This window comes from Bolinopsis microptera, chromosome 11, assembly GCF_026151205.1.
Source record: "Bolinopsis microptera isolate Bmic1 chromosome 11, MBARI_Bmic_1.0, whole genome shotgun sequence".
In the NCBI taxonomy this organism is placed as follows: domain Eukaryota; kingdom Metazoa; phylum Ctenophora; class Tentaculata; order Lobata; family Bolinopsidae; genus Bolinopsis; species Bolinopsis microptera.
The window spans coordinates 1,018,640-1,037,581 of NC_087082.1; the positions used below are offsets into that span (position 1 = coordinate 1,018,640).

The 18,942-nt window shown below is 37.7% G+C and overlaps 3 protein-coding genes across 3 annotated transcripts in view; 2 read left to right on the forward strand and 1 right to left on the reverse strand.

Moving 5' to 3' along the window:
• Positions 1 to 18,942, forward strand: part of LOC134822730 (phosphatidate phosphatase LPIN1-like) — a 582,707-nt gene that overhangs the window by 335,219 nt on the left and 228,546 nt on the right.
• Positions 7,167 to 17,711, forward strand: LOC134822744 (calbindin-like). Its single transcript, XM_063833983.1, has 6 exons — positions 7,167 to 7,211; positions 7,382 to 7,474; positions 8,412 to 8,470; positions 16,725 to 16,864; positions 17,000 to 17,198; positions 17,354 to 17,711. Coding segments are annotated over exons 1-6 (603 nt in total). The 5' UTR covers positions 7,167 to 7,209; the 3' UTR covers positions 17,464 to 17,711.
• On the reverse strand, positions 10,322 to 12,436 carry LOC134822556 (uncharacterized). Its single transcript, XM_063833666.1, has 3 exons — positions 11,062 to 12,436; positions 10,836 to 10,931; positions 10,322 to 10,645 (listed from the first exon to the last, which is right to left on the reverse strand). Exons 1-2 carry the CDS (start codon positions 12,434 to 12,436, stop codon positions 10,846 to 10,848), a joined length of 1,461 nt encoding a protein of 486 aa, XP_063689736.1. The 3' UTR covers positions 10,322 to 10,645; positions 10,836 to 10,845.

An 18,942-nucleotide genomic window follows, 5' to 3' on the forward strand; every position in this document is an offset into this window, starting at 1 on the left:
GGCCAAAGGGGTATGAGGTCCAGCCAGAGCTAAGCCACAAGCCCATGGCCGCTGCGGTTAAATAACTCCATAGTCAATTGTAATTGTAGGACATTTTAATTAATATTAGCACCTGTTTTTAATGGGACATGGGAGTAATTTTACTAAGTGTAACTTCTAATACATAACTATTTCATTCTGTAATCACTCTTCAGTGCCGGCAGGCAGGCGTCCTGTCTAACTGGCTTCCTAAATTTATGCTACAGAGTCTCAAGAAAGCTGAGACGGGAGTAGAGTCCGGGAGTCGTTACCACACTCAAATATAGTTCATTCATAAAAATATACAAATTACATGACTACAAGAGTCCATCTAAAATATACAGAGTCCATCTACTGCGGCCACAATGTACCCCATACGGAGAATATAGCCCACGATGCAGATGGCCACAGATAGCATATCTCCAAGAGTCCAGACAGGCGACAAACACACAAACCTGCTCTCTGTTACTTTACAAACAATCATTCACGATCAAGACTGTTTTGCCTTGTAAAATGAAATCATGACAAGAATTATAGATATTAAACTTTTAAGGACTCAAGCCTGAATATATTTAGGCTATCACTAAAGTCACCTTGTTAAGATATAAACCAAGTAAAGGTGAATTAGTTAGCATAACGTAAAATGTTGTAATTAATAATTATGGTATTTGATAGAATACCAGAAACCTCTGCATGATTCCCATGTCATCAAATTCATCGCATGATCTCGGCATGAAACTCAAACATTACCACCCTGCAATGCAGCATCATGCAACCAAGTTAATAGTATAATATAGTATCATGTTTACAGTAGACTAAAATGTAGATGTACATGTACTGAAGAGGTCGTGGATATCCTAAAAATATTATTGCATTGATCTTTTGGCAGGGCCCCTCCTCATTTAAACCTCAATCACATTTCCGATCATTCGACACAGATGTGATTTCGGATAAATCCAATAGATCCTTAGCTACTCCCTAGACTAGGTGACACTAGAATTTGAACTTGGAACCTTCTACACCATACACAGAATGTGTGAGCTCTAAGTACAAAGCCACCTATCCTCAATGTTTTCCAGATGCTACCGACCCATCATCTAATCGATGTAGCTCAGCTGGCGGATAGGGCGCATGCATGCGAAGCCGTACAAGCTTATTTGTGATGAAATAGAAAAAATGTGACAGTTGAAGGTGATAATAATGAACAATATAAAACATTTAATATTTTGCTTTAATTATTTTGCTTTTGAAATTTTGGCTCTAATAATTAAGAAATGCGACATGTGATTGTAAAAAACAATCCTGTGCGCGGCGCCTACAACTGCACCTAAGAATTTCTTAACAATTGTGGTTGTGTGCGCGGCTTGTAGCGCAATGCGTTACTGTGCCGCGCCGCGCACTCAATGAGGCTTCTCGGCGAGATGCGCTACTGTGCCACGCCGAGATGCGATGAATTGACATCATCAATTAAGTGCGCGGCGTACTGTATATGTGCATGTGGTTGAAATTGAAATTTGAATTTATTTATAAATATAACAATATGTATTTATTATTTTGTGGTGAACAACATTTTTTTTCCTTAAATTTTTCATTCTTAATAAAATATAATAGCATCGACATTGACGGATGTTACTAGTCTAAATTTCTTCGAAGTAGCGCGCGCCGCTTTCTTCACGGCACGAGCTACGACAACGGACTCTGTATACGACAACGACGATGCAAAGCAAGAATGCTAGTTCGCGCGGCGCGTCAAAGCGGCGAATTCCTCCAATTGCTTTGCATTCTTGCTTCGCATTTTAGCATTCTTGCTTCGCATTTTAGCATTCTTGCTTCGCATTTTTGCTTCGCATTCTTGCTTCGCATTTTAGCATTCTTCGTTGCTCTGCTTCGCAGAGCAGCGATCTGAAAAGGTTGTTGGAGGACTTCGCCGCTTCGACGCGCATTCTTGCATCGTCATCGATGGTTGCTTTGCTTCGCGCCAAATCGTCGTTTGAATTTCGAAAACTTAACTCAAGTACTAGCAAAACTGCGCGTTTTGCTCTAGATACACACTTTGTTAAAAATTTTACTGGCGTATCCTCTAAAATTACCTAATTTGTTCAATTTTAGGGAGGGGCACCAAAAGGGAAGGGGGCGCTAACCGGGGGCGCTTTTTCGGCGGGGATGCCAACAGGCAACGTTACGCCACTGAGAAGAGGCCAGATTGATTGATAAATTTAGGACTAAGATTTGGGGCTCAAATAGGATAGTAGTTGTTCGAGCGTGCTAAATTACTCTACAGTCGATCTTCGAAATTTTTCTAAAAGTTGAGACCAACTTCCATCGATGTATTTTCGGACGCTGATTCCGAATCACCCCCCATGACATAGGGTTAAAATGATCCCCTAGCAAGATATTGGCGAAAAACTGTGTCGATCACGTGATATGACCATATACGGAAGTTTAAATTTGTACCATTTTTACAGAATTTGTATATAGGGTCATTGCTATATTATGTGTGTGTAGTCATTCAGGGCCACCATGAGAACGTGTTTAAAAAGTCACGTGACAGTCGAGTGTAGAGTGATTAATCATCATCCGTAGTTGTTAGATGATTTCATATTTATATAGTTTCTGTTATTACTGTTCACACCTTTCTCTCTCTTTCGTGACAGAATACTGCTATATCATCAAACTCTATAGACTTCTATTTTCCCCAGGCCTAACTTCCTCCACTGCTGCTCGATAAACCGACTCGGAGATTATAATAGGCTTACCAACATTCCCCTGGCCCTGCAAGGTTGCACCACTTCCTTCAATTTGTTCTTTTGCTCTAGATTTAAGAACCACTTTACACGGATGCACTCTCACGATGTGACCCCCGTGCTTGATCAGAACTTGATTAGCAACCTGTCCTATTACTGTTGCTGGTCCATACCAGAACTTTTTACTTCTCTTGAAGTACACGAGATCACCACTGCAATATCTATAGTTAGCTTGCGTAAATATCCTCTGTTGGAGTGCTCTCTTGAGCTTGTCGTTAGCTTCTAATTCAACAAACTTCAGTCTAGCCAAAGAGAGAGCGTTGAGGTGATCACTGACTATTTTGAGGACACCTTCGTGGTTTAATGTTCCAGGAGTCATATTTTCTTCCATGATTCCAGGAACCCTTGGGTTTGTTCCGAATACTAGTTGGTGAGGGCTGAATCCGTATGTATTACTGAGAGAATTTTTAGCACTAACAGACCACGCTATAGCAATTTCAGGATCACATCTCATTTCTTCTAACAAAGATTTTATCATGCATCCCAAGATGCCGTTGTGTCGTTCTACAATCCCATTGCACCAAGGTGAATACGCTGGCGATGTCTGAATCTTGATGTTCAGTACTGAGCAAGCTTGGTTAAAACAATCATTTACAAATTCTCCTCCATTATCTGATATGAAGGTCGATGGTGGTCCAAATATGGATATCCAATGCTTAAATACCTTATCAAGTATTTCTTGAGCTTCCTTGCTGATCACTCGAGCTGCCACAGAATACCTTGTTACGGTATCAACCATATGTAGTAAAGTCACCTCATCATTTATAATTTTTAGGTCCATAGCAACGACTTCATTAAAAATAGAAGCTTGAGGGATTCCCACTTTCCTCTTCGGAATAGATCTAGTCTTGTACTTCAAGCAAAAATCACATGTTTGATCAATCTTCTCAAGCTCCTCTATGATCTTATTACCATCTTTCAACTTTGCGTTTTTGATGACTTTACCTATCTTTGCAGCTGATGCATGAGCGTAGTAACGGTGATAAAAGTCAGCAGTTTTTCCACAGTCTTGCTCTTCAGACACTTGATAAGTTACTCCACTTTCTTGCCCATCTCCACAACGTGCAATCGGCACAGCTACATGACCCGATTTTGTACTCCGCAACTTCTCCAGTGTTTTGCTGTCTTTTATTTTTAGGGTCATATTTTCCATGTCTAGTACCATACCCATTTTCGTCATGGTTTGCTTCGCTAGCAAAAGAGGAATATCGTTCGTCACCACGTATGTTTTCAAAAACATATCTTTGTTGCAAAGGTTAATAGGTATAGTTTTCAAAGCAATCGACTTCACTGGCTTACCATCTCCAAATCGAAATGTCCTTTCAGTAGTCTCAGTCTGTATCAGTTTCCTCTCTTCTGTAGTCAAAGAGCTTTCATACACCGTAAACCACTCCTTTCCACAGATGGTTGCACATGCCCCTGTATCTATCAACGCTTTGTTCGTACATTCACCTGTTAAGTAAATTATCTCTTCTTCGCAATCTGGAAGTGAAAAATCTGATTCAAATAAAGCGTAGACCTTTCTGCGAGACTCATCATCTTGTTTTTGATGAGATTTAGCGAATGTGTTAAAAGAACACTCAGCGACAACATGACCTGGTTGATGGCATATAAAACAACTGATCCTTTGGTTACTGCTCCCCCTCATGTAAGACTTTTGTCCTCGTTTCTGTGCATATGGGTTGAATCTAGACTGCCCTCTATTCTGACCGTAAGGGTTATATCTGTTTTCCCCTCTCATAGGTTGACCAGTGAAGTTTCTTTGATGATCCCCATTTCTGGTCCAGTGCACGTCAGACCCCATTTGCTGATCCTCAGTTAGAAAGACGGGTTCCTGCTTTACCACCTCCATTGGAGTACTTTTGAAAGGCAGACTGGATTGATTCTCATTCCTTGTAAATCCATCTCCGAATGTCCTTTTTAACTGTTCTTGCATCAAGTTATAAGATAATGTACTAGTACAAGTAGCTCTAACTAATCTGGCCTGTTCATCGTTTAGGCTAGCCTGATTTAACAGTCTATATGCTAATATCATATCGTCATAGAGCTCTTTGCTTTCTCTCAGCTGTTTAAGGATCTGATACCTCCGCTGGAATTCCAAGATGTAGTTGTCGATATCTTCTCCATCTCCTCTTCTATATCTCTCAAAGTCGTCTATTGCCTTAAATAAAGACTGAGTACCGTCCTTCTTGTACAGTTTGTCCAGTTCAGCAATGAGTTTATCAACTCCATCTTCAGCTCCTAGAACCTTTATTGGTATGTTTATAGAAACCTCCTGTGGTTTCCCATTCATGTTCATGATAAGTTTACTTGCTTGCTGTTTCACTGATGCTCCGGTTCCAAGCTGCCATATAAGCACTTTTTTCTTCCACGTGCTGTAGTCAGCGCTATCGTCTAACACAGGTATCTCACGAAGACTCATGATTACAGTTTGACTAAAAAAACTCCCAAAGTGTCTCTCAATGTCTCTCAAAAGAAAACAAAAGTTCCACAGTTGTTAGGTCGTTGGGTAGATCGTCCTGCTTCCTGCTATCACTGTTAGATGACTCTAAGTTGACCAATTAAAACCAGTAATTGTCGTATGTACAAAACCTGTAAAACACAATACTTTATTACATAATAGAATAACTTTACAACCAAATTAAACCAATTCCAAATATATACCTAATAACTAAACATTGTAAATACTTACCGATTGGACGGTAGTGTGCTGCCAATGTTCCACTCCTCCCCAGTCCAATCGGTTAACCTTCTTTGGTAGTCATTGCTAGAAAGGGTAAACACGGTTAGAAGTATTCTGTCACGAAAGAGAGAGAAAGGTGTGAACAGTGATAACAGTTTCATCTTCATGTTTCTATGTGTTGTTACTGCATTTTAATATTGAGTTCTGATCCTTTGTACATGATTTTCCCCATTTGAATTTCGATTCCCTGTTTTGGCGACTTTCAGACATTGGTCTGTTTTAGTTCATAAAAGTTATCTGACTTACGTATATTCAGATCTCATGATGTAGTTTTTCTACGAAGATTTCAACCGGAACCTTGTGTGTTTACTTTCTGTGTGTCCAACCAAATAAATATATAGATCTAATATATAAATATGTTTCAGTTTGTCTACCGCACGACTCAGCTCTACTTAAACCCCCTGGCGTAGGTCATAGGTTGAACCAAAGGATCAAAATATATGTTGATTGTTGCTTGTATTGACTTTAATAAAGTAAAGTAAAATTTATGACATCACATCATCACACATGTCTACAAAATATCATCACACTATGTGATAAAATATATTATAGTAAATATTTCCCCACCAACATTAATTATTTATCAAATACAATATCTTAAAAAATGTATCAAAACATTATCCTATTTTAAAAACCTAATCAAACTTTCCAGTGAAATGTAGATTTATAAAATGCTTCTTTGCCACATAAGGATGAAACCAAAGATAATTGTTGTGTTTCTCTTTATTACTGACATAACAGGCTCCCTCAATTCTTACTAAAACTTCATTGGAAACATTCCAAAAAAAGCAATTATTTTTACTTTAAGAAATCATATCTTTCTGATTTAATTTTAAAGCCTAAAACTGTCACAGAGTTCTTGACGTCCGGAGGGAGTTTGTTCCAATATGTAATAACTTGCTCTGGGAGAAAAGACTTCTGGATATTCTTGATATTAGTTAAACTTCTACTACACTGTAAACATAATTGAGGGATAATCTAGTTTATGGGTTCTGAAACCTAATTTGATTGACTTCTTGTGCAATTTTAGATCAGGACTCAGGAACAGTCATGTCAAAATAAGTTAATAAAAAGGTTGAAGGTTGATTTCTTTCTTGCGTTCAGAAAATAAATACTACTTCAAGCTTAGTAAAACTGTATTTTCTCAACAACAAAAATTGTCGATAGTCCAAGTCACCAAGAAACTCAAATTTTGCATAAATATATTAGATGTGGAACATGATATGAAAACATTATGCAGAACGGAATTAAAATTATGACAAAGTGATCAAGTAGTTTGTATATCTCGTTTAAAGCAAAATTTATTGGTTGATCATTAATTGATTGGTTGATAGGACGCCTTAATAAGGCTCCTGCGACCTGCATGATTCCCCTGATCCCACGTAATGAATAAACTTGTTTTGCTTGATATCTCGGTCATCTGAAAAGCTAGAGCTTCCATCTTTTCAGGACAAGTGTAATTTCTTGGCCAAACATGCTGCATTACAATTTAGCTCAATTCAAGAATACCCTGTATATTATATGCAATGTATCATAGTCAAGAATACTTTTCTAAAATGATACGTCAATGCAATATTACTAAATTCAAACACCTTAGTAGCAAAGGCAAAGCTTGGAAAGTCTCAACAAATCCCTCTGTTCACGATGTAAGTTTACAAAAGTTGCGACAAATTATCTCTAAGCATGATTTTATTTTATTTATTTCTTCATAATCTGAGAAGCTGCATTAAATTATGTATGTTACATTAAATATCCATATTTTACTACTGTCTGGATCTCGATTAACTCGATTATGAAATTTATTATTTCGTTTCAGGACGGATCATAACTTTTTAACTGACTTTGCTCTTGAAGGAAAAATCCACAGTACCGATTTTATAGAGATCTGGATGCACTACGACAGTGACAGGTGAAACTGGAATAGATAGATAACATTAAATCTTACACATTTAGGGTTAGATGACGTGTTAAGTAAAGAGTGCTAGATACGAAGGATTCAGAAAGAATTCTTCGTGATAATGTTTACATTATATCTCACCCTAAATCATATTAATCAGTGATTTCGATATTGTTTCAGTGGCTCTTCACCCATCACAAAGTATCAGATGCTTCTGTTTCGATATATTTAAATTATTCATGAAACAAATGTTTATTGCAAAACTGTGATAATAATAATAAATAATTAGTTAAACTGTGCAATGATCGAATTACTTAATATTAAATAAATATCGAGCACATGACAGAGATTTTGTGTTAACAGTCGCAGTATTAATAATATTATTGCTTAATTCCTGCATGTTAACTGAAGAAATTAAAAGATCGTGGGGATGCAAATATGTGCACTGGATATTGATAATAAATCAAGCTCTTTAAATCGAACAACTTAATCAAACTATTCTCCTATTTCTTCGGAATGTTGTCAAACGCGACGTTCTCTCTCCACGAACCCCAGACATTTTGAATATCAAACAGTCACAACTGTATAACAATAATTAAGATAGATAGCTCAGTAAGATGATAGTTGAAAGTTAAAACCTTGGTGGTCTCAATTACGTCTGTTATTATTTAGTTGGCAATCAGTGAGACAAAATCGGAGGTGAAATTTGATCACAAATTTAAACTTTTCTTTTGGCCTGTTTTAAAAGCTGTAATGAAGAATCACAAGGGGAAATTATGAACCTCATCTGGTAGGATGTTTTATTGGTTTATTCATTAACCTCATATCTATCGGCCCTTTTGAGTCAGTGGCCCTATATTAGTCTTGGTCGGACATATCTCCGGGGCCACCGGAGATAAAATATTCAGATTCATGAAGGCAATTGAAATATATAATTTTGTTATTCCAGGTCTGGTTTTATGGAACAAGATGAAGTGACCGCATTCCTTACAGACCTTTTCAAAAAGAGTGAGTTTTAATGACTTTAATAGTATCTTAATTTGAACTAGAAAACAGCATGAGTATACTTAAGTGAAATCTGCTTTGTCAAGTATAACCGTGATCTGCTTGACCAATTGACCTCAATCTAGTGCACAATAATTAAAGCAGGTGTTGACTATCATACTCTGTCGTTGCTTATGATTTTAAAAGTTACATTCTTCATGAAACTTAGAAAGATGCCACAGATGACCATACAGATTTTAGTAAGGTGTATTTTTGGTGACGTAGTGTAAGTGATCTGTTACGTTTAAACTACCTGAAGTAGTAGTTGTGTGACAAGCAATACAATTTACTTAAATGCACGCTATTTTTAGCACAGATGTTTTGAGGTATTCAAAACACATGACAGAGCAATGATGATGAAAGTAGATGTTGCAAAGGTAGTCTCAGTTTATAAATATTAGTCCGTTTGAGTCTGGGACGAGAACAAATTGTAATGATGGTTTCCTCGTTCTGCAGCTGTAATACATAGTGTAGAGAGTCTTTGACTAGTGTAGGAACTCGAAGAGACACAGTTATCTCGATTCTTTGGTCTTCTTCAGTAGTGTACTAGCACTGTGGTCCCGGGCTTACCTCCATTTTTGTGTTAGAAATGGAGTCACGACCTCGGCACGGCATATGCGGAGTTAACCGTCGTTTTGCGGGCACCCAACGATCCTCCTTCCCACATTGTCTTTGCGTGTGCTAGAAATCACATGATAGATAATAATATGATATATTAATATATATATATAGGCTGGGATTAATATTTCATATGACTTACATCGAAGCATCACTTCAAGTAGAACTCCGTGACAAACGTCATTATCAATAATTCGTGAGCATGCTAAAAGGCATCGCGATTCAGTGTTGGTAAACATCAAACAATTTGGGGTCCAATGATACAGCAACAGTGACGTCATTCGGCAATTTGTATTATTATATAAGGTGGCTCTCAATTAAGGGGGCAGGGGGGGTCTTTATGAAATTTCTCTCGAAATTGATTTTATAGTTGTTTCTGATAGAGGGGAGTGATATCTACCAGATATTTTTGGTCCCATGGAAAAAAATTTTTCCTAGCCGAAATTATTGCCGGTCAAAGGTCAGCGCTCATGTGTAATTGTATTGCGCGAGCGATTTTCAATCACGCGCCCTGAAAATCGAGTCTAAAAATCTATCTTCTCCTACATTTTTTGAGCAATCACCTTGAAACTTTCAGGATATGTTCTAAGGACCATTTAGAAACTTTTACTCTTTTTAGAATTTCGAAATAGGCCTTTAAAAATTTTTTATTCGATTTTGAAAATCTTGAACCTCGTTTTTTGACGATTTTTTCAGGTCCAAGATTTTCAAAATCAAATAAAAATTTTGTAAAGGCCTATCTCGAAATTCTAAAAAGAGCAAAAGTTTCTAAATGGTCCTTAGAACATATCCTGAAAGTTTCAAGGTGATTGCTCAAAAAATGTAGGAGGAGATAGATTTTTAGACTCGATTTTCAGGGCGCGCGATTGAAAATCGCTCGCGCAATACAATTACACATGAGCGGCGCGCTGACCTTTGACCGGCAATAATTTCGGCTAGGAACAAAATTTTTCCATGGGACCAAAAGTAGCAGATAGATATCACTCCCCTCTATTAGAAACAACTATAAAATCAATTTTGAGAGAAATTTCATAAAGACCCCCCCCTGCCCCCTTAACGGAAATCAAGAGGGAAGATAGAGAGAGAACTATACGTGCCGTCGTATTAAATATGTTATTTTCACTCTTATCGAATATGTTCAAAAGTGAAACACAGTAGATAGCACCAAAAATGGCTAAATCGATTATGAAATTGTTGAATACAGTAACCAAAATTTAAAACTTAACGTTAAATGTAGTAATAAAAACAGCTTAACAAAAAAAAAAGAGTTATCAGGTTCTAACAATAAAGATACGGCATTAATTAACCAAAATGTTTATTGTCTAATTTTATCGTTTTTGAAAACAATTCACAAATTATATCAGTTCAAGCTTCAAATACAATACAATGTTCGGCTATTTTATTTCCTCAAATTCAATCAGTGTGAGCACCTCTAGTTTGTCTAACTGATATCTCCATTCATGTCCCTCGTGTCGATCGTCGCGTCACTTGCTTCCCGTCTCTTGCTAGCTCCATTTAGACCTGAAATCATGGTTTGATCTAAATGTATGTGTTAACACAATGTTGACCTAAAGTTGATGTTTGGCTCATAACCTAGCCGATGGTGGTCAGATTAAAGGACAATTCGTGCTACTGATAAAAATGACTAATATTTGTGTCTAATCTAAGTTGAAATCAATACATCTTGATCAATAAGTTGACAAAACTGTACCTGTCATTTGTTAGTTGTTACACTGATCTTCACCGTCGTGGAACAGCTTCAAGAACCTGATTACACCCTCCGTTATCCTGATTCCCTCAAAGTACTCTGAAAATGTAAATTTGTTGATTATATGAAACTATATTGTGCTGCTTGGATGAAAATCTTTGAGGATATTTCAATCGTGGATCGCCCGAAATAAAATAATACACGTACGAAAAACATATTATGCAATTACCTAGCTTGCTTATGCCCTTGCGAAGGACTTCAAGTTTCTCTGTGGTAACAATCCCACCGAGAAACTCATCGGAATACAGCAGATCCCAATAGCTAGTCACAGTCGAGTTGAGAGGACAGTCTTGAGTAGCATTAGCGGCTTTTTCCAGTAATTCTTTAACACGTTCAAGCTCGGTTTGGGTCTTATTTAGAGCTGCAGTTGTGCTGTTCAGCTCCTCCTCGGTTGTGTTGAGTTGCTGTTCTTTGTTGTTCAGATCGGACTTTATCTGAGCTAGTTCTTCCTCGGTTGTGTTCAGATCGGATTTTGTCTGAGCTAGTTCTTCCTCGGTTGTGTTCAGATCGGATTTTGTCTGAGCTAGTTCTTCCTCGGTTGTGTTCAGATCGGATTTTGTCTGAGCTAGTTCTTCCTCGGTTGTGTTCAGATCGGACTTTGTCTGAGCTAGTTCTTCCTCGGTTGTGTTCAGATCAGATTTTGTCTGAGCTAGTTCTTCCTCTGTTGTGTTCAGATCGGACTTTGTCTGAGCTAGTTCTTCCTCTGTTGTGTTGAGTTGCCCTGCTTTGCTCTCCAAGTTGTTCCTGTAGGTTTCTTTTTCCTGCTTTATCAGCTCTAGTTCTTCAAGTGTGCTATTCAACCTTTCCTCTTTCTGCACAATTATAGCACTGAGATGCTTCGTGGTGAGACATCCACTTCCAATTTCAGTTATGTCCCCGTTTCTAGTCTTCAGTACGATGTCCTCCCATTTTATGCTCCTCTCATCCTCGTACGTCTCCTCTACTTCCGAGCACATTTCCGTCGCCATCTCCTGGACCTCACTTTGGCTTAACTTCTTGCTAAACACATTAAGCTTATATAACTCGCCTCCGAAGATATCGCCAGAATCCATCCCTGTTCCAGGGCCGTCTTGCTCGTTACCCAGCACCAGATACCCATCTTGTCCTAGAGTTCTTCCAGCAGGTGTTGCTTTACTGTCCACCAGTACTCCGTTTATATACAGGTTTCGAGTTTGGCTAGCAGAATCCCAAGCGAGACAGTTGTGGAACCATGTTCCTTGAGAAACAGTGTAGACACTGCGCAGATCAGAGAGGTCGCCGAACATGAAGAATTGATAACCGTCATCCGTTATCTGGATCTCTTTTGCTTGGCTGCTTGTCGCGTAGGAGAACCAAACTGGTCTAGTTGTGCTTCTCAACCTCCTGATCCACGCGCACACTGTAAGCGCTGTTTGGGAGGGCCGCATGTCTGGCTTATATATGATATAATCTTGGTCTGTTTGCCCAAATTTAAGAGCATTGTAACGGCGTAAGTCAGCATTAGAGTCAGCATTAGTGGCTTTAAGCAGGAGGAGGGCGAGTATTCCAAGGAGGACTCGCTTCATCTTTAGACTGAGCTAACAATAATGTGGTAACATGATTTGTGTGATCAAAATAAACAGACTAATTGTGCCATTAGTCTGTCGCGAAGGAATCCTTAATTATAAAAAGGAAGAGCACTTAAAATTATGAACGATATTACAGATAAAAAGCATAATACTCTTAAAAATAAATGTTGTGATATGAATGTTGTTTAAGAAAGCTGATTCTATAAGATTTCACCGCCTTCCTATCTACTATGCAGATATGAACAATTAAAGTTATAAAATTAATCGAAAAAATGTTAATTTTTAGAAATAGATTGTTAGTGATTTCAACAAAAAACTTGAATGTAAATTTTCAAACAATACGCGAAGCCAAGGCGTTCTTAACTCGAAAAACGACGAGCTAAAGATCAGGGGATACAAAAATATATGAGTATCCTGACTCTAATCAGCCTTATATAGGTTACTTCACAACAGTCAACACTATGGGTATAGGTATGATCATGTGATTCTCCTAGAACTGTGGGGTTCAATCATTGGAATGTAAACTATTTGAGATACTGTGGCCCATTTCTATATCAATGTCACGTGTTTGGATGATGTGGATCAAGGGCGAGGGATGAGCTGATATAACGATCCAGCATTCTTATCATTTCAACTCAAATTTTCTCCAAATTTGGTATCATTTTGTTGAAAACCTACGCCACCTGAATTCCCAAAATCGGATCACTGAAATGACTGATCTAAATTCTGAAATATTTTACTCAGCACTCATTTTCAACAAAAATAGCATAACATTATATAATAAAAATTCTAGGATGATTGACGGCAGACTCCATTCCATCTATCTCTATGATTATCAAAAGACGACTTGTTGGCGCTAAATGTTTGCACTTTGATCGGAATAGCTTTTATATCTTAATCTGGTACATGACTCAATATTCTGCCTTCTCAAAGATGGAGTACAACCAAAATCACGATTCACGATGTGCAATGACCAGCATAACTGCAATCCTTCTGATAATAACTACAGCTATCAATTCAAACCATACTATTTTTACGTACACGACACCGTATTTTATCATGCTTTATTATTCTAAAGTGCGTGGTACAACATCTTACTAAGATTTTACTCATTTTTTGTTGATCTAAGATAGGTTTCCTATAGCTCTAATTAGAAAAACCGAGTTTATTATACGTGCAGTTGAGAGTTCATTAGTTCATAATACCCGACCTATGTCACATAGGTCACATACCCGTATCTTGTGCTCTTACTTCTCATTCGAGAGGCCATAGTATCTTGTGCTCTTACTTCTCATTCGAGGGGCCACAGTAATTACATATAAGGCTAGGTGATTGTCTTTTCATGACTCATGTACCTCGAATTCGATGTAAATTTCCGGGTGGAAATTTTTACCCTCTAGAATAATAACAAACGTCTAATACTGTACAATGCTTTAGTCGTATCGGTTCTTATGTACAACTCATCCTGTTGGGCCGTCCCCAAAATATTCCTTGAAAAACTAGATGTTGTTCACCGCAGACATCTTCGCACTATTTTGAATATAAAGTACCCAGGAGTCATCTCCAACAAAAACTTGTATAAATGCTGCAATGCTGAACCATTGTCAGAAAAAGTGGCCCGTAGTCGGTGGAGAATGTTAGGACATGTTTTGCGGGGTCCTTTTGACGGACCAGCGTTTTCTTCCCTCATTTTTGCCATCAATACACTGGACTTACCAGGGAGAAGAGGAAGACCTCAAAGCAATCTATTCTCGCTGATTGTGCATGATTTATGTAAAAGAAATATTTATTTGAATAATATCTTTGACCTGCATTATCTCCGTAATTTAGCGTATGACAAGAGATATTGGCGGGAATTGCAATGAAGTTTTTGATTTTTAGTTTTCGTTTTAGGGAAAGATTAGACTTGGGCGTTGTTTTTTAACTATCCCTTGTTTAGAACTTTGATTTAATAATAGAATAATAACAATTTGACAATATTTTAATTCAAATTTCACTCAATTTCACTCTGATAGTGATAAAATTTAGAAATTGATCGAATATCCGGTTATAATAGTAAGTAGTTTAGAAGGTGCTTGGCCGGATATCATAACAATGATTTCGGCACATCATGATAGCATGATCAGGGTAGCATGAAACGTAGATAAAAGTGTTTTCTAGGGAAAAAATTCAAGGGGGGGGGGGTCAGGCTATGATTACGTAATATTGCTGTCAGGAGGGGCCGGAGGCCGGGGGGATTGGGTCTTGATTACGGTTGATTACGGAAGGGGAAGCTGAGGGGGGTAAAAATTGCTAAAATATTGATTACGTAATATGTGAACTACCCCTAGTGACACAAACATCATCATAAATATTTTAATAAAAATTTGAATTATTTAAGCTATTTTCTAGAAGAATATCTATCTATATAAGTATTCTAAGTTACTGCACGAGGAGGTGTTTTAGCAAATTGTAAGCGAGATTGTAAGTATGTTGCGCTAATGTCGCGGGAGGTTTAATTTCAGAATTGTAATTATGTCGCGAACAAATTGGATCCAAAATAACGAAAGAGTTAGGTGCGTGCGGAAATTTACATCGAATTTGATGAATTATACTGTTAGGACTTCAGCTAGAGAAGAGTAAAGACTGTCCGAAGAAGGCCTTGTCCGGAGAAGGCCTCGTTCATACAGAATGATAAACGGAGTTATCTGGAAATGTTTGTTTTATTAAATTAATAAATGGTTCCTGCAAACCATATAATAACAGATTAAATCAAATGATTACACATATTGATTGATAGTTTACCTTAAATAAACAGGTAACGAACAGTGCATTATTAAGGTGCTCGGCGAGATGACGGATGCTCTAAAGTGTCAATACACGTTAATTGGCCGCTCTGTCCAGTTTATGTCCAGTTCCATCCTCAGCATTTTTGTATAACATCCATCTATACGCTTTGCGGGGGTCTGGCTGATAGTCCATGGTTCAGAGCCATATAGAAGGATGGACTCAACTGTAGCCTGGAACAGTACCTTGAGATCTCTACCATTACCGGACTTCCATATCATCTTCTTCTTGTGGCATGGCGCCCAAGCCTAATAATGATACATATGCAGTATGCACTATGTCAGTATATCCTGAGCGATGAGGGTCTATCAGAGGCTGTCTTGGGGAACCTTCTCTCAATAAAACACCATTTGTTACCTGTTTATTAAAGGTAAATTTCCAATCAATATGTGTGATCATTCCAGCTAATATCTAGTTTTCAGGAACCATAAATAATATACAATACAAGGCCTTCTCCGGGTAGTCTTCTCCGAACAGTATTATTTATCGATGCAAATCCCGGAATTCCCGCACGCACCTAACTTTTGCGATATTTTGGATCAAATTTGTATGCGACATAATTACAATTCTGAGAAGAAAACATCTACTGTACTAGAACAGGAGGTGTTCTAGCAAAATTGTAAGCGAAATTTTAAGAATGTCGCCCCGGTTTATTTCTCAGAATTGTAAGCAAATGTCGCCCCATTGGCAACAGCCATCATGCAAGAAGGTCCGGGTTCGAATTCGAAACTGTAACAATGTATTGCAGGAATCTTATAACTCATATTTGATCCATGTCGGTAAATTGCTCGCCTGGACTATTAAAGTTTATCTGTTCAATATTTGGTTGTCGAAAAACTTTTATCAGCTCCAAAATCTCATCAGACTGCAGGTTAGAGGTGTTCTGGCGAAATTGTAGCATTGGTGCACGGACTTAACTTTTGCGCTAATTTTGCATCTGAACTGAGGCAACATTCGCCCACAATTCTGCACATAACGATTGTTTTTTGGAGGGCGCGGAACGTTTTGTATATGAAAATTTATGCCATTCGCAACTTACTGTGACAGAAATTAGTGCGCGTCCACCAATTTTTACGAATTTGCTTGTAATAAAACAGTGAATTCGACGATTAAAAACCCTCGTGTAGACCATCTGAATAGCGAAGACTCTAATTTCAAACAAGTAGAACGAATGAAATTTTAACTGTAAGTCACGTTTTGATTTTATCTCATTTTAAACTATTTCTTTTAATTCATTATTTTTGTATTGCTTTGGCTGCCTCATTTTCCTTATTACTTGTTAGGAACGATGCCATGCAAAGGTGGCTAAAGCCACACAGTATTCCAAAATCAAAGGCCGCTTTAAACTTCATCTCACAAAATTAATGATTTTATCAATGAACGGTTGTTGCGTTATTAATTCTATACTACTGACTACTCACTATACTGATTCAATGAGTATTATAACCATAGTTCTCAGAAAAAGGCTGTGTACCGAATGAAGTAGTAAATCAAGCTGTTCAACAACTTTTCATGACTTACGATACAAACAACGATGGGCAACTGTCAATGAATGAGCTCTACACTATTTTGGACGTCGAGGATTCTATATTTGGAACTGTGCGTGGTATCTTATCTTTAAGCGTACTTAATTTAATCGTCATTAATTTATTCGATCCTTCGAACTATAGACCACAGAATAAAACATTAGAAAACATATTCATTAGTTTCAGAACTAATCGAAATGCTCTTCAGTTGTCACATGTTGACGTTATGGGAATTGAAGAGTTTGACATGCTGTTCAATCACTACGATAAGAGCGGTCGAGGTTTCATAGACAGTGAATCTGCTCTTTTTGCTCTCATCAGTGATATGATGAGAAGGAATGGTGGAGAAATTAGTGCTCTCGAGCTACAGCGAGTGAGAAAAGCAGTTCTAGCCGTCTGCGATTCAGGTTGATATAATCATTTGATTTTCGAGTTAGGGTGAACTACCCATCTAGATCTATTAATCTTTGAATCTCGATGTAATATTAGCAAGTTCACGATTTACTCTAATTTCTAGATTGAACCAAACAACCGTTTAATAAAATATCATTGACCCTCTCAGATGGTAACGGTAGAATTGACAAGAGTGAGTTACAACTGGTTCTAAAAGTAGCTAGCCAGGCTGTTAGAAGTAATCATGATGATGATGTCATTGAAGGAGACCCGCGATGATATTACCAGACGAGCAATATACCCCTCCCTTCAACTTTCTCACTTTCTAAACAGATGCGCCAGCTAGCGATATTTGAAAACTGGGACTGCTGCTTGCTTTTTAATTTCTCGATCTCGCGTTAAACTGGTGCAAATACCGTGGCACGAAACTTTATAATAAATACAGTCAAACTTTATATTTTAGTTCTAATGTACCGTCACAATAGTGACTTTAATATTAACTGCTGTTCAAATAACATGAACATATGCGTTTTTAAAATACTTTCCCGCGAAAACTTCTGAAATAGATCATGTTGCAGTATCGATTGCAGTGGCGTAACGTTGCCTGTTGGCGCCCCCCTGCCGAAAAGGCGCCCCCCTGTTGGCGCCCCCTCCCCTTTTAGTGCCCCTCCTTAAAATTGAACAAATTAGGTGATTTTAGAGGATACGCCGGTAAAATCTCTAAAAAAGTGTGTATCTAGAGCAAAACGCGCAGTTTTGCTAGTACTTTAGTTAAGTTTTCGAAATTGTCCCACATTCAAACGACGATTTGGCGCCCCTCTAAGACGGCGCCCCCCTGCACAGCGGGGTCAGCAGGGCCCTTCGTTACGCCACTGATCGATTGCCAAAATAAAGTCGTTTATAAAAGATATAGCTGTTGATGTGTGGTCTCAAACCACTGATGTGTTTGTTTGATTTGAACTGTTACGTTTGTACATTTATTATTGAATTCGTTATATGGTTATACTGATGTTAAAAAGTAAAAATACGTACATATCTAAATTGATTATATTTCACGCTCTCTCTTTACAGTTAAACACCAGACTGCAGCTACTAGTGGACCAAAATAGAAATATAGACCTCTAGGTTTGGCAATAATATTAAGTATCATATTGAACATCTAACTTTGGACCAAATTATTTTCGACGAACGTTCAGCTTTTTGAAAAATCGAGTTAAACTGGTCTGTAGCTAGAAGTTTCACTATGGTTGATATTGGGGTTTTTGTGAAATTCTTTTTTTGTAAGTGCCTTTAGTAATTAATATTCGTATCTTCAGCTGAAAAGTTTGCTTTTTTATATATCTGTTCATAACAATATCGGCATTCATGGCCTAGCAATTAGCAATTGCTAAACTCTTGCTCAGCTCTTGATGATTTTGATATTTACAGGGTGGCCCAGAAGTAACTGCCCACACGCAACCCTTTAATAACTCACGTTATTCTTCTTAGAATTGCACAGAAATTTCAGAGATTATAGATATGGGTCAAACTTAGATTTCCTGAAAGTTTCGTCAAATTTAATTAATTACAGTGGATGTGGCACGCCAATCCCTATTTTTCGCTATTGTCACCATAAAGTGAGAACGCTTTCAGCTAGGAACTTCAAAGTTTCTAGACATATTTGTTTTGATAATTGAAGTGCTTTCCCAAAATTGCAAGTTAGTTGTTCACAATTTAACCGAGTTATGACCCTTTTAAGATCTTGCAGATACGTGATCC

What these genes read in the sequence shown, in the direction of transcription:
- LOC134822744 (XM_063833983.1), top strand. An exon ending in ATGCACTACGACAGTGACAG is followed by an intron (nt 7,475 to 8,411) that starts GTGAAACTGGAA and finishes TTGTTATTCCAG; the next exon opens with GTCTGGTTTTATGGAACAAG. An exon ending in AGGATTCTATATTTGGAACT is followed by an intron (nt 16,865 to 16,999) that starts GTGCGTGGTATC and finishes AATGCTCTTCAG; the next exon opens with TTGTCACATGTTGACGTTAT.
- LOC134822556 (XM_063833666.1), bottom strand. Translation starts at nt 12,436, where the DNA reads ATGAAGCGAGTCCTCCTTGGAATACTCGCCCTCCTCCTGCTTAAAGCC. An exon ending in CAAGGGCATAAGCAAGCTAG is followed by an intron (nt 10,932 to 11,061) that starts GTAATTGCATAA and finishes TTACATTTTCAG; the next exon opens with AGTACTTTGAGGGAATCAGG.